At 31.7% G+C, this 16,549-nt stretch overlaps 3 protein-coding genes across 3 annotated transcripts in view; 2 read left to right on the top strand and 1 right to left on the bottom strand.

Moving 5' to 3' along the window:
* Positions 1-176: 176 nt before the first annotated feature.
* LOC125828576 (probable magnesium transporter NIPA2) lies at positions 177-4,541 on the bottom strand. Its single transcript, XM_049507885.1, has 9 exons — positions 4,523-4,541; positions 4,252-4,441; positions 3,011-3,067; positions 2,382-2,472; positions 2,134-2,294; positions 1,790-1,917; positions 1,558-1,695; positions 964-1,056; positions 177-526 (listed from the first exon to the last, which is right to left on the bottom strand). Exons 2-9 carry the CDS (start codon positions 4,379-4,381, stop codon positions 329-331), a joined length of 996 nt encoding a protein of 331 aa, XP_049363842.1. The 5' UTR covers positions 4,382-4,441; positions 4,523-4,541; the 3' UTR covers positions 177-328.
* A 3,351-nt stretch (positions 4,542-7,892) lies between these two features.
* LOC125828458 (AP2/ERF and B3 domain-containing transcription factor At1g51120-like) lies at positions 7,893-12,018 on the top strand. The gene is made up of 3 exons (XM_049507745.1): positions 7,893-7,899; positions 10,857-10,945; positions 11,548-12,018. The coding sequence occupies exons 1-3, from the start codon at positions 7,893-7,895 to the stop codon at positions 12,016-12,018; spliced, it is 567 nt and encodes a 188-aa protein (XP_049363702.1).
* Positions 12,019-14,277: 2,259 nt separating this feature from the next.
* The window catches only part of LOC125828662 (rho GDP-dissociation inhibitor 1-like), a 192,250-nt gene continuing 189,978 nt past the window's right edge, over positions 14,278-16,549 (top strand). Inside the window, exon 1 of the mRNA XM_049507993.1 lies at positions 14,278-14,281. The gene's annotated coding sequence lies outside the window, so the exon portion shown is untranslated. The remainder of the gene's footprint in view (positions 14,282-16,549) is intronic.

The following is a 16,549-nucleotide window of genomic DNA, read 5'->3' as shown; positions in this document are numbered from 1 at the left end:
ACTAATAATATTTCAATACATATTGTACTCATGCCCTATATACACAATGAAATTGTTTACCAAGAACATTTTTCACATCCATTTCTCTTCTCACACCATCAGTATACATCATTCAAAAGAAGCATTTCAAATCATGATCCAAACTTGAAATGATTTACTCAAAGTCAACATAACACAAGGAGGAAGCATCTCAATAAACTGTCAAAAATCTTTGCCCTTTTTTGGCCACAGCTTCACATAGAATTCTATTGTTTTTCTCCACACAAGAAATGCTTCTATCCTCCATAATACAAAGTACAGATAACACACAACCCTTGTGAAGTTTTCTTCAAACCTCAATAATTTCTTTCGAGTTTTCGTTCGTCGCCTTACTTTCTATGTCCTTGTTTTTTGGAAGGAGAATAGCATTTGTTGATTGACTATTCCCCATGTCCTTGGTTTTGTGTAGGAGAAAAGTACCAGAGAGGATAGTTACAAAGCCACACAGTTCTGTTATTATCTGTGTTGCAGTCTGATGATCCCAGTCCTGCATTCCCACAAAAAAATAGCTGTCAAGTTTGGAACTTTTCTGCTATCTTACTCAGACTCTCCGAAAATGTTGTTCCACCCGTGTCAGATCCTTCAAAAATGTACTACTTTTGGAGGATCCAACAACGTAAGAGTCTGAGAAACATAGCTTTTTCCAGATGAAATAAACACAACCAAGATTACAGTAAGACATGATTGTAGTAAGAAATGATTATGACTATCTATGCAACTATAACAAAGGAGATGGCGTCCAATATTACAGAAAGTGGATAACAAATGATTCAAGTTCAAACGCGATTGAAGATTTTTGCTTCCAGTATTACAGAAACTCGACATGATTATAGTAACAAATGATTCATGTCGCGCATCTGTAAGAAGTGAGAGTTGATAAAACTAAAGAATGCTGAAAAGAGAATCAAGAAATTGTTGAATCACCTTAAACATTATCATGCTGGCAAGTATGGTCAGTGTTGTAAACATGACATAGTATACTGGAGAAACCACTGCAGTATTAAATGTGTCGAGTGCCTACAAAACACAATAGTTGAGTAGTAGTTAATATTACGAAGATAACTTCCCCTACTCTTCAAAAATATCATCTGGTGCGTGTCAGATGACAGATCCGACATGGATGTGACAACATCTTTGGAGACCCGAGCAACATAGCTTGAAACTACAAACTATTAACTCTGTTTCCCTATGAATCGGTAGCTCACATCAATCATCTAAGTGGTAAAACTAAACAATTTCGTATATATCTCAGATGGAACGTAAATTGGACTGGACAATTTGCTGTTTGTCGATACAAACTTCTAAATTCGCGCTTAAACTCCACTAGACTTTTTGGTATGTAATTTCTCATTTTTATACAAGGTGCGAGAATACATTAAGCAATGCTAACCTATGTTGCTCGGACTCTCCAAAAATAAGGATCAGACACACAACTGTCAATACTTTTGAAGAGTTCGAGCAACATAGATGCTAACAGAAAGTTCATCAAAAGGCTCTCTAAGAGAATTAAGCAAATACCTTGTTCAAATAGTTCAGCTGCAAAAGGCAAAAGATGATAACAAACACAGTAAATAACCATGTCTGGTAATATTTGAACTGATTCTTTCCTTCAAATGTGAGCTTTAGAGCGATTCCGACTGCTTTCACTCCCATAACCTGAGTAATCACAAGAGAAAACACGAGCGATAAGCATATGAAAGAACCATGAACTACTGCAGGTGCAAATACATGAAAAGGAGAACATACTGACCGTGAGAGACCCCGTGAGAGAACAGATTCCGATGTAAATGACCATATACCTCTGCCCGTATTTAGGCACAAACCGGAAAATAAGGACAAGCACAGCCACCACGACTACACATGTGTATATAATGAATCCTGTTCTTCTCAAAAACACATGTGTTAAGCAATGTTCCAACTTAAAGGATTTCACAACATAGGGAAACGCCAACGCTTGTAAAGGCAACATTTACCACCACCCTTACTTCTCTACTACAACAACAAATGTGTTTCTATCCTAAGCAAGTTGGGGTCGGTAATATGAACTTTCACTGAAAATGAAAGAATGTAACTGAGATTGCGTTTTGGAAATACCTGCTTCTGATGCTAGGTGCCAAACGTCCATGACGGATTCAATTTTCCTTTCCAGAGGAGCATGTAAGACAATACTACTAGAGCCAACCAAGCAGAGGACACAACCAACAATCCCAAATATATGCAGTCTCTCCTTCAAAATAAAATGGGCTAACACTGCGCTGCAAAGGAAAATTATATGAGTTTTGAAACTAAAACAAGCTTTTCCGAGTCATATTTTACCCTAATAATGCTACACGATTGCATACCTCACAATTATACTTAAAGCCCCTAGAGGAGTCACAAGAATTGCCGGGGCATATGCATAAGCAGCAAAGTTAGCCCCCTCTCCAACGATCACTGCAAGCATACGTTAGTTTAGGATTACATAAAACTGTAACAGTAATGAACTAGAGACTCAAAGAGAGATCAGAAGCAAGACTCGGCAATGAGAAGGCAGAACCAAGGTGCTACACTAAACAAGGCGTTACCTGGGAACTTGAAATGGCTTAGACTTACTCATAGGGTTAACACGACCTATGGATGGGGAAAGCAAGCCAGCTAACTATGCATCGGAAAGCAGGCTGTGGCCAATAGGCTAACCATGAATTACCTTAATACGGATAACTAAACATGTCGTTGTTATAACAGAGTTAAAAGTATTCGTTAATCTATCAAGTGACAAGCATAATAAGAATTCTAGCACCTCCATCGATCTATGTTCAAGAATATGCATATTTTCCAGGAGCATCATAAAGAACAATCGTAGCTAAACAAGATACCAACGTCTTTTACATACGCTGTGCTTGATCATTGTTACAGGTAGAGATGTCTGCGTAAAGTGAAAAAAGAAACACATAACAATAACATACATTTAAGTTTGAGTTACGACTCTTACTAGTTAACATCCCAGCCCACCACATTGGTTCCAACAGATACGAGTGTCCTCCTGAACCTGTTCAAAAATTAAACACACGTATAAATCTTAATAACAGAACTCGTTTATCCTAGCATCGATTAGAAACAATAGAAAAACATAACAAGCAAGATGTTGAATCCTATACAACCATATCGACATATGTTCAAACTCCCTACGAAAACAGAAACTAAGTCATTTCTTCCCAATTCAGACATTTGTATACCACAAAGACTTTAGAGGTCTTCAAGTCGAATATATATATACTATATGCTGAATCCCCTTCGCTTTTTTTCTGTGCGTACTTCTTTATAATTTAAAATCCCTTTAGTGAAAATCTTGACTCAACCACAGTATTCTACATGGCATGAACTCTACATACAAGTATTTAGACGGTTATAAAGCAAGAGGAAGAAAACAACATGTTGCATACGCAAGTGAGGAACACAATAAAAAGGAACCAATTCCGAGTCTCTAAGGACAAATTACATGTCCATGAAGGGGCGTCATACAACACCACTTCACCTTGTACAAGGGGTGTCATATGACACCACTTCGCCATTAATTCACACACACACACACACACGCCTCTAATAGACCGAAATCGCTTGAAACAATACAAAGTAAACATCATTAAAAACCTTAGAACTTCTATGTACGGGCCCACAACTAAACCTACATACAAGCTACGAGTTGTGATAATAAGCCGATACTGCTTGCACAAAATGTTACATTACACAACTATGTAAACTTGATACACATAGACTATATGATCCGATATCAACATAAGCAAAATAAAGCCAACATTTATACAAGGGGTATCATATAACACTACTTCACCTTATACAACGCGTGTCATATGACACCACTTCGCCATTAATTCACACACTCGCACACATCTAATAGCTCGAAATTGAAATTGCTTAAAATAATGCAAAATAAACATCATTTAAACCTTAGAACTTCTACACACGGGCCCACAACTAAACCTACATACAACTTGAGTTGTGACAATAAATCGACACTGCTTGCATAAAATGCTACATACACAACTATCTGAACTTGATACACATAGACTACCCATAACCCGACCCAAATCAACAAAAACAAAAATAAACTCAACATTTACACATCAAACTATACCCAAAAAAAAAATATTGCAAAGGGTTTACTTAAAAAAAGTTAATTTAAGCAAATAATTAATCAAGAGAATTTTTTTTTACCTGCCCTGGTTCCTCCAGTTGCACTTGCCTTTTTTAGGCCTTTTTTCTTAATAATAAAACTTGCTCCAATAAAAATACTTGATGATATAGCTAATATAACTCCATGAACATTATCAGATATTCCTCTCATTTTTTTTTTTTGAAAAAAAAAAATGAAGAGGATAACAAATTCAATTTCACAAACTCCACCCTGCAAACACAAAAAAAATAATTGTTACAACAAATTAAAAATCATATCTTTACCCCAAAACAAGATTAAAAAAAATCAAACCTTTTTTGAATTTGATAAAATGGCTAAAGATATATATATATATATCATCGCCCTTTATCCCCAAAAAAAAAAAAAATTGTGAATTTTTTTTTGATAAAGGGTCGATGAAATTAATAAAAAATTATGAGAAAAAATTGTTTTGATTTTTTTCAATGTTTTTTCAAAATTTCTTCAGCTAACTTCTATATAGAGCATTTTTTTTTTTTATAATCTGCAGAAAAAGAAAAACTTTTTTTTTGTTTCTGCAATTTTTTTTTTTGTTTCTCTTTTTTGTGTTTTTGTTGAATTTGCATAATTTAATTCATGTTACGAGAAGTCCGTTACACTTACAATTGAGGAATAAATGGATACACACAAAAACCACTTAATTTATTGTTTGTTTTCCGAATATCACGTTTGTTGTATAATCTTTTGTAATTATTAAGGTTTTGTTTTGTTTGGGATTTTGGGTGGTGGTCCTATACTTTTCTCTTATATCCTTTTGCCACCTTTTCAATTTCGATATCTTCTTTTTTAGTTAGATATTTTGAATTTGAGCTCAGAAAGATTTTTAGCTAGATAGATTTGGGTGTCGAGCTGAGTGAATTGAACTTAATTGAGCGTGTTACACTACTAAGTCAAATTGCACTCAATCGAGCTTGTTATTGTACTTAATTTATTGTTATTTTTTGAAGCGTATGTTATAATCTTTATAGTTAGGGTTTTTGTTTTGTTTGGTTGGTGGTCCCTCTACTTTTCTCTTCTGCCATTTTTCCACCTTTCCAATTTCGACGCAATCTATTTTTAGTGAGATGTTTCAGGTTTGAGCTCGAAAAGTTTTTTGACTGCATATCCTTAGCTAGCTAGGTATGGGCATTGAGCTAAGGGAACCAAATTAACTCAATTAAGTTTGTAACACCATCAAGTTGAGTGGGGCTCAATCGAGCTTGTTACTGTACTTAATTTATTGTTTGTTTTTCAAATCTCACGTTGTTATGATCTATGTAATTAAGGCTTTTGTTTTGTTTGGTAGTCCCTCTACTTTTCTCTTCTACCCTTTTGCCACCTTTTCGATGAGGTTTTTCTCTCTCTAACAAAGCCTTTTATCCTTAGTAAAAAATTTCAAATTGCTCGGAAAACTGTTTGGTCATTACTACAAAATCCTTATTAGATTTGGGTGTCGAGCTAAGCGAAACTTATTACAACATCGAATTGAGTATGAGTAGAACTTAATCAAGATTTGTCAAAATATAACTGAGTTCGAGTCTAGCAAGCCCAATTGAGCTTTGTCACAATATAGTCAAGTTAATGTCGAGTCTGAGTTCGAGTTCTTAGTGTTTAGTATCATGCATAGTGCTACGCTGTTACGAAAAAATAAAATTATGATAAATTTAGTGATTAATAAAAATATAAGCTAACGTGATTGAATAATATACATGGCAAGTTTATGACAGATATTTGTGCGTTTTTTTTAAAAAAAAATCTCCGTTTCAAGAATTTTAACCTGAAACCTCTAATTTAAAGGTGAATGATTCTCAATCATTCTATTACACCCTCGTGGATACTCAACAATTCAATAACATAAGTTATTACCAAGTACAATAAGAGCATATTCAATGAAATTTTATAAATGTGAGGATTTGGGGAGGGTAGAGAGTACGCAGATCGTACCCTACCTTAGGGAGATAGAAGTTGTTTTCGAAGTACGTATGTAAAGGACAAATGATAATGAAGAAAACATAACAACTAATAAGGAAACAATAACAATAAGGCAATGATACAATAACTCAAAGACAATAAATAATAGATAATGATAGATATCAAAGCAAGAAATTACATAAATGAGGTTAATACTACGACAAATATCACCAAACCTAAATTAGTCTAAAAACAAGACAACACGCCACTACCTACTTCTACCATAATCACCGACCTCCACACCCTCCTATCTAAGGTCATGTCCTCAATAAGTTGAAGTTGCATCATATTGTTATGTCTACTTACTCTTCTCAATACTTCTTCCGCTTACCTTTCCTTCTCTCTCTCCCTCTCCGCATACCCACACATCCAGCCTCTCAAACCTCTTCATTATGAAATTTGCGCATTTCCTCTTCACATGCCCAAATTATCTCAATTTCACTTCCCTCATCTTGTCCACCACGGATGCCTCTCTCATGGATATCCTCATTCCTAATCTTATCACTTCTAGTATTCCAACACATCCATCTCAACATCCTCGTTTCCGCAACTTACATATTCTAAACACAGAAGTTTTTGACTGAAAAACACTTCATCCCATATAACTAAATCGGTCTAACCACCACTCAATAATACTGATCTTTCTAACCAAACAACATACAAAATCATAATTATATAGTGCAAACAAATCTATAATTTGATAGTGTATATAACTTAGATCTATTAAAAAATCATAGATTTTTCTTTTGTGATGACAAATTAGAACTCTAATCCCTTCTTCCTTTCTTCCTTTTTTTTTGTTTGGTGGTGGCATAAATGTAGAAAGCAATACACATTTCAAAGATTAAAACTTTTAATCTAATTTAATTTGTTTATAGAAATGAAAAAAAAAACATGAAAAAGGATAACAAAAAGAAGAAAGCATACCTTAGCACAAATCTGAAACAACTTCACCTACATGAAAATTAATTTTGCCTGTCCAAAATGACATAAAAACACACAAAAAAAGAAATTAAAAAAATTCAAACTGTTAATCAATTTTGAATATCAAGAAAAGTGAGAAAAAGGGTGAATATATATTTTGGTAACAAAGATATGAAAGGATGTATATACTTGGTTTAAAAGGTACTCCCCCGTTTCTATTTAGTCATCACCATTTTAGGTTTCAAGCTCCTTCAAAAACTGATAACTTTATCATTGTACTCTTATTTAGTATTTTTTTTAAGACAAGATTTTAATAAATGAACATGAATTAATTTATTTTTTAGTTAATTTAATCAATGAACATAAATTAATTATTAGTTTTTCTATGTTGGTCAAATGTATATTTTCAAAGCTAATTACTCTCAAGGGTAAAATTGAAAGAATATTGTCACTTATGTATTGATTTTGTAAAATGACAAGTACTCCCTCTGACCACTTTTAATTGTCATGTAACGTTTTTCGAAAGTCAATTTGACTAATTTTCAAAGTTAAATTAAATTACATTAATTTGATATATTAAACAAAAAAATTAGATATTCAAAAACTCTACTAAAAGTAGTATAAATTGCAATTTTTTGCATATCAATATGATGAAAAAATATATCGTAAAATGTTAGTCAAAGTTCTTATAGTTTGACTCTAAAAAAGGAAATCATGAAAATTAAAAGTGGGCGAAGGAAATATTAATGAACATCTATTTTTAGTAAGGATGGCAGGTAAATAGAAACAGAGAAAATAAAATAATCACATAAATTGCATGAATATGATAACAAAATATTGGGGATAACAATTAAAGAAATAAAATTAATATAGATATAGAGAGGAAAATGAATCTTGGGAAAGTATATGAAAATTTAAAATTTTCAACAAAAGAAGTTGTGGATGAATTTGGAAAAGAATGGAATGTTATTTTTTTAATTAATTAATTCAAGGACTCAATTATTTGTCTTTTGTTATTAAAAAAATAAATTATTCTATATTAAATCAAATTTTAATATTAGAGCTTTTTTATTATTCTAGGTCGAAACAAGTTGTATTGACCCCCCACCCCCACCCCCTTTCTTTTTTTTACGTTCCCATATTCCTTGATGTGGCAATGTAGGGCCAAAAAAAGAAAGAGAGGGATACAATTTATATTACTATTGCAGATAATTGGTTATTTTCATCATCGACTTAACTTATGATGTGTTTGGAAGCCCTAGAACAAACTAATATTTTACAGAGAGCCGACAAGGAATTTCATTAATAATTAACTGTTTTGAGAATCCTCAAAGAATAAACCTAAAAAACTCTCCACCCGATGGTTAAACTAAAAGTAGTTGACACATGTATAAAATGTATTTAATATGTGCATGATAGTGTGTAATCATGTATACCAATTAAAAAAGGTAAACAATAAAATGTAAGGTAAATGACATAATTGTCCTTCCAATATAAGTACATGTCTATATATTATTCATGTTAACGTGATACAAAATTTTTGATCAATCAGGGTTGTGGTGCAGTAGCAAGTACTCATTCATCCTTAATCAAGAGGTCCGGGTTCGATTCCTCTTGAATATCGAATCGCCTTTGTTCGGGAGTGTTCCGATGTGAATCTGAATTTAGTCGTGATCTAATATGATATCGAGTGTTTTGACGTAAATATGAATTTAGTATCGCAAATAGAAGAAGCGACACATCATACATTAGTCTTTTTCATTAGTGCTGCATTTTGGCATAAAAGTTATTGATAAAAATAAAATATTATGTGTATATAATTATTAAAAAAATATGTATATAATTTGTCTTTAGATTATTTCTTCAAAAAAATGTAAACAAAATAAAAAAGCAATAGAATATTATTGATATTTAAAAATGTAAAAACCAAACCAAATAAAAGTCAGTTTGATTCAAGTTTTCGAATTGAATCAATTTTTATCGAAATTGTAAACCCCTGATCGTAAATATTTGATTAATGATTGATTAAAACCTAATTAGGTCATAACCTTGAAAGATTTCCCCAATTTAGAGATATGTATTCCCTCTAAGATTAAAAAGAATGTGGTTTTCAACACAAAATATGTCAATTGATTTTCTTATGCGTTTTTTTTTAAAAAAAAAATAAGATTGTAATTTAATTATTTTTTAATATCTAAAATTTTCAAAATAACTATGACTTTGAATTATGGAGAAAGCCAATTAAATCTACACTTTTAAAGTTGATTAAATTTTTTTTTATATAATTTATTCTTCTAATATTTAGCTAGCGTTTGACCAGATCTACTTTTAAAACTATATCATTAAATATCTATTTGACCAAATATTTTGAATTAAAATTTTAACTTATATCATTATATATTTGTCTGACCATATAGTTTGATTATGATTTTAAAAAATTGTCTTAAAAAAAATTCAAGTTCCAAAAAATGGTCTAAAATAGTTTTTAGGAGAAATTCACTTTCACGCACAATTTTCCCCCCTAATTAAAATGCATGTCCAAACACAACTTTAAGTTTCAAAATTCATAGTCAAACGAGATCTAAGTATCTTGAAATCAATTAAAACTTTTGTTATTTAAATATTCGCTTTTACTTGACCAGTTTAATAAATAAAGAGATAATTTCTCATTTGATTTCTAATTTGTCTTTATTATTAATTATTGTCATTTTATCATAATTTACAAAATATTGAATTTATTATAATCAAATGGTAATAAAGTAAAATTGTCATTTTATAAATTATTGCTCCGTTGTGTCTAGTCAAAACTATTTATCTACAAATTTGGAATTTTCATTAAATTGAAATAATCTTTTAAATTAATTAATTAATAATCTATAATTAACTACAATCTACATGATACAATTATATAAAAGGACATATAGATGTTGGTCTTTTGAGTCTATCATAGCAATAATAATTTTGTGATTTTGTTGAGAATTGCATAGCTTCTGCTGTTAATACTTGAGATAATCAGGTATGTTTTTTTTTCATTCTCCTAATAATTTTTCACATGATATTTTTTTCCTATTTATTTTATTTTAAAAAAATTCTTCTTCTTTAAATCTTTATATGAAAACTCTTTTTTTTTTAACTTGTAAAAGAATGAGGGTCTTAGAAGATCTGATTAAAAAAGGACGTTCAGTCATAAAATTTATAAAATTTGAAAAGAAAAAGAAAGTAGCATTTAGAAAAAAAGTTGAATTGATCTCTCAGATGGTCTCAGTCAACTAATAGTTCTTACAACTCATAAAATCATTTTCTTTGTTGAAAAAAAATTGAAATCAGTAGAAAAAGTGACTTTATGAGATAACAAATATTGATTGAGTGAGACCAACTGTGTTGTTGTTCTTTTTTAATACTATTATTTTTACTTTTTGGTCTTTGTGTCTGAACAATAAATTTAGGGAAAATTTTATAATTACACAACTTCAGATAATTTATTATAAATTTTTTTACCATATGAATAAATTACAAAATCTATTTTTTACTTCTCTCTTATAATATCCGGATACATACTCTGAAAAATCTGAAATTGCTATAATTTTGAAAAACTTTTGGAATAAGATGTAATTAGCACCCAAATCGTTGAAATTTGTGTACTTTATACATAAATTTAAACATTTGAACTTGTACTTATCAATCTCTTACATTTTCTTAAAGTTTCCTATTTTTTTTTTTTGAATTTTCTCAGAATTCAACATGGAAGGTGAAAGTAATAATATTTCTGATTCAAGACTCATGAAAGGTGTTCAGGACGAACATAACGGTCAGGGCACTAAGGTATGTGTACACATTCCTCGTATCAAACTTCACTTGTAGGTTATACTGGATATGCATGTTGTTGTTGTTATTGCATGTCACACTGAATTTTTTTTTTAATAACGATCCCCAAAAAGTTCAAATTTATAAGAATTTAAATTGTATACATCATAATTCAGAAGTGTAAGGATTTTGTATGCTATTAGGTCACCTACAATGGTATCTGCAAACAACATGTAAGCCTCCTTAAAATACTCCCTCTGCTCAGATTTACTTGTTAATTTTTGTCTTGGCCCACCTGTTAAAATAATAATAATTGATATACTAAGTTTACCATTTTACCCCCATTAATTGATAGGATCTCAAACATATTTACTCATTACATTTTTCAAAGATATTAACTCAATATTAATAAATTGAGGGTATTATAGGAAAAAAAGTTATCCTTTCTTGATTTGTCAAAAATAACAAGTAAAAGTAGAAATCAAAATTAGAAAATATTTAACAGATGGAGTATGAAATTCCAACATTACTTAGGGATCATAACCCTATAAAAGTTTATGTTTTCTTTTTTTTTGAAAAAATCCTCTTGTTAAAAGTCAAAATTTCAATATTGTTTACAGGGTAACACTGAATCTTCGTTTAAGCAACTTTTTCAAAAAGTGCTTACTCCGAATGATGTTGGAAATAAAATGTTTGTGATCCCCAGGAGATATGCTATAAAATACTTTTCTCACATCCAACATAATGAAGAGATTGACTTCTATGATAGCTCAAGAAATTCATGGAAGTTTAGGTTTTTTTATTGCCAAAGCAGTAAAAAATTCAGCTTCACTAAGGGTTGGCACAAGTTTGTTAAAGCTAAAAGCTTAAGCGCCAAAGATACAATTGTTTTCAACTTGTATGAATTCAAGAATGGAACAAATGAGAGTTGCAATACCTTTGTGATTGATGTGGTGAAAAATGCTGAAGGTTTGCCAATGGATTTAACACTCAATCATGATGTTGTTGATGTTGATGTTGCTTTGACACCTGTTTTGCTTTTTGGAAAGCAAATAGGTTGGACCAAGACAAAAAGCGGAAATGAAGTTTAATTAATGTTCGTCGATAGTATAAAGAATTTTTATATTATTAAATATCTTTTATTGTTGTTGTTATTGTTATATCAAGTACTTGCTATATTTTTAAGATTACAAATCTCACTTTATTGTGAAGGTTAGTATTGAAACATTTTCTTGATTAATCTTAGAGTGAGAATTTTATCTAATATTGTCTGTGTATTTAAGTTAAATCTTGCTACTAGCATCCTTAATATTGTCTGTGTATTTAAGAAAAAACTTTATTATGAAGGTTAGTATTGAAATGTTTTTTTTGTTTTTTTTTTTTTTTTTTTTTGGGGGGGGGGGGGGGGGGGAGGGGGAAGGGGATATGAGACTTCTAAATTTTGACTCTTAGAAATTGAGTGTCCTTAAGGGTTTGTTTGGTATGAAGGAAAATATTTTTCGAAATTTTTTTCCTATTTTCTAATGTTTGGTTGGGTAAAATATTTTTCAAATCAACTAATTTTCCTCAAATTCAAGGAAAATGACTTCCCTTCAAAAAGTAAGGAAAACATTTTCCAACTTCAATACAATTTTTTTGTTGAAAAGATAGATTTAAAGATTTTTTTTAAATATATTTTTCAACTTCAATTTTTTATTTTTTTACCCCACCCTTACCCCGATCCCCCCCCTCCCGCCTGCCCCCTACCACTCCCCCCCCCCCAAAATAATTTAAAGTTTCTTTTTAAAAATTATTTGCAATGTCAAAAATTTATTTTCACCCTACCCCACCCCTACCCTCAACCCCCACCCCCAAAAAAATAATAAATTTAAAGCTTGTTTTTAAAATATACTTTCGATTTCAAATTTCTGTATTTCACCCCCCCCCCCAGGAAGCCTCACTACCACCCCCCCCCCCTCCCCAAAAAAATAAATAAAAAAGTTTAAAGTTTGTTTTAAGAAAATATTTTCAATTTCAAATTTTTATTTTTTCAACTCATTGCACCCCCATCTGCAACCCCCCCCCCCTTAAAAAAAAAATTAAGTTTGTTTTTAAAAAATATTTTTAATTTCAAAATTTTATTTTATTACCCATCTCACCCCTACCCCCCCCCCCCCCGCCCTCCACCCCAAAAATAAAATAAAATAAAATTTGCTTTTAAAAAATATTTTTAATTTCAAATTTCAAATTTTTACCCCATCTCACCCCCCTCCCCCCCTGCACCAGCCCCACCACCCCACCCTTCCGAAAAAAATTTAAGTTTATTTTTAAAAAATATTTTCAATTTCAATTCAAAAATTATTTTCTACTCTCTAGTAAAAACAAAAAATAATTTTTATTCATAAATCAAACACTAAAAAATCTTTTCCGGAAAATATTTTATAGTCACCAACCAAACATAAGAAAATAAGTAAAAAATCTATTTGTTTTTTCAACAAAACATTTTTCATGGAAAACATTTTCCTTCATACCAAACACACCCTAAATGACAGTATTTAGCATATTTTTGTTAGATTTTATTATCCTCTCAATCTCAAATTCAGTATAAAGAATTTTGTATACTACTAGGTCACTCACAAGGATATTTCCAAATAAACCTTTTAAAAATGTGTGACTTATAATTCAGAAAATATGAGATGTTACCTGGTATAACACATAAAGATAATCTGGTGATCTAAAATAACTTTCTGGTGATATAGTGTATATAAATTGATAGCTAGATTTATTTAGACTTTCGATATACATAGGCCTAATGCAAATACAAATTGTTGAATTCACTTAATGTAGATTTATAGGTATAACATTTTATGTGTGTTTTTTTCTTATGAATACTCTTGTTAGAATCTATGATTTCAAATTTATTAAAAGAGTTCCAAGGCAAGCTCCTACTAGATCCTACTATTCCTGATATTCCTACTGGATTTGAGCAACTCGAGTATGAACATTGTATCGCTATGCCCCTCGCTTAGCCCCGCTCTTTGGTTTAGGATGGATCCGGACTGGACTGCCACTTTTTCAAAAGAAGCTAGTTATAATGATATTGGAAAGCTTAATAGGCTTGTGATCCCACAGAAATATGCAACAAAGTGTGTCCTCCAATCCAAGATGAGAAGATAATCTTTTATGATACATCAAGGAGATTATGAAAGTTTAGAACATACAAAATTGAGAAAATTGCATAATTCTTATAAATTAGTTCCTAAATGTCTTAAAATGTTGCACAACTCCCTACAGAGTATTTCATAAAGGTTTCGCAAAAAAAAAAAACTAAAAGTCATATCACCAAAATATTCATAGGATAACATAAAAAAACTGAGAACATTATTTTGGATGCTCCGGGCGCCAGATCCATGGGCTAATACACACGAAAAATCGAATAATTTGGGCGATTCTTAAAAAAATTGCTTGTAAATGTGAAAATGAGAGTTAAAAAATTATGTGAGTATACGTGAAGGTTCCCCAACTCATTACGGAGGTCCTCATAAAATTTTTGAGAAAATATTTTTGGGTTCTACGGGGGGCAGATCCTATAGCTAATATACTCAAAAAATTGGGGAATTTAGTGATCCTTAAAAAAGGGTTTGTAAATGTGGAAATGAGCGTTAAAAATGGTGTGAGTATACTTGAAGGTTCCTTAAATCATTACGGAGGTCCTTATAATGGTTTTTGAGGATAAAAATTTGGGTGCTTCAAACGCCAGATCCATGGGCTAATACACACGAAAAATTAGGAAATTCGGGCGATTCTTAAAATAGGGCTTGTAAATGCGAAAATGGGCGTTAAAAAAATGGTGTGAGTATACATGAAGGTTCACTGACTCATTACGGAGGTCCTCATAAAGTTTTTTGAAAAAAAAATATTTGAACTCCGGCGCCAGATCCATAGGCTAATACATATGAAAAATTGGAGAATTTGGGCGATTATTAAAAAAGGGTTTGTAAATGCGGAAATGAGCATTAAAAAATGGTGAAAGTATACATGAAGGTTCCCCAACTCATTAGGTCCTCATACGTTTTTTGAGAAAAACTTTTTGGGTGCTCCGGACGCCAAATCCATGGGATAATACACACAAAAAATTGAGAAATTTGGGAGATTTAAAAAAAGAAGGTTTGTAAATGTGGAAATGGGCATTAAAAATGGTGTGAGTATACGTGAAGACTCACCAATTCATTACGAAGTTCCTCGTAAAATATTTTAAGAAAATAATTTTGGGTGCTCCGGGCTCTAGATCGATGGACAATAACACACGAAAAATGGAGAAATTTGGGCGATTCTTAAAAAAGGGTTTGTAAATCGTAAATAGGTGTTAAAAAATCGGTGTCAGTATACGTGAAGGTTCCCCAACTCATTACGGAGGTCCTCATAAAGTTTTTAAGAAATAACTTTGGGTGCTCTGGGCTCTAGATCCATGGGCTAATAAACACGAAAAATCAAGAAATTTGAGTGATTCTTAAAAATGGGTTTGTAAATGCGGAATGGGCATTCAAAAATGATATGAGTATACGTGAATGTTCCTCAACTCATTACGGAGGTCCTCATAAAGTTTTTTTAGAAAAAAAAATTTGGTTCTCCGGACGCCAGATCCATGGGATAATACACATGAAAAAATAGGTAATCGGGCGATTCTTAAAAAGGGGTTGTAAATATGGAAATGAGCGTTAAGAAAATGGCGTCAGTATAAGTGAAGGTTCCCCCACTCATTATGGAGGTCCTTATAAAATTTTATGAGAAAAAAAATTTGAACTCTGGACGCCAAATTCTTGGGCTAATACACACGAAAAATTGAGGAATTTGGGCAATTTAAAAAAAGGGCTTGTAAAATGCAGAAATGGGCGTTAAAAATAGTGTGAGTATACATGAAGGTTCTCCAACTCATTACGGAGGTCCTCATAAAGTTTTTTGAGAAAAACTTTTTTGGTTCTCCAGATGACAGATCCATAGGCTAATACACACGAAAAATAAGGAAATTTGGGCGATTCTCAAAAAAGGACTTGTAAATGCGAAATGGGCTTTAAAAAAATGGTGTCAATATACGTGAAGACTCCCCAACTCATTATGAATGTCCTCATACAATTTTTTAAGAAAAAACTATTGGGTGCTTCGGGCTCTAGATCCAAGGGCTTATATACATACGAAAAATTGGGAAATTTGGGCGATACTTATAAAAGGGTTTGTAAATACGGAAATAAGCGTTAAAAATGGTGTAAGTACACGCGAAGGTTCCCCAATTCATTACAGAGGTCCTCATAAAATTTTTTGAGAAAAACATTTGGGTTCTCCGGGTCAGATCCATGGGCTAATACACACGAAAAAATTGGGAATTCGGCGATTCTTAAAAAAGGGCTTGTAAATGTGGTAATGGGCATTAAAAATGGTATGAGTATACATGAAGTTTCCCCATTCATTATGAAGTCCTCATAAAGTTTTTTGAGAAATTTTTTTTTGATGGTTCAGGCGCCTGATTCATGGGCTATTACGCACAAAAAATTGAGAAATTTGGGCGATTCTTATAAAAGGGCTTGTAAATGCGGAAATGACATTAAAAATGGTGTGAGTATACGTGAAGGTTCCCAAACTCACTAC

The sequence above is a fragment of the Solanum verrucosum genome, unplaced genomic scaffold (assembly GCF_900185275.1).
Source record: "Solanum verrucosum unplaced genomic scaffold, falcon-dt-bn FXZP01000273.1, whole genome shotgun sequence".
Lineage (NCBI taxonomy): Eukaryota > Viridiplantae > Streptophyta > Magnoliopsida > Solanales > Solanaceae > Solanum > Solanum verrucosum.
The sequence above is the reverse complement of the archived record's forward strand: the minus strand, read 5'-3'. Positions and strand labels throughout refer to the sequence as shown.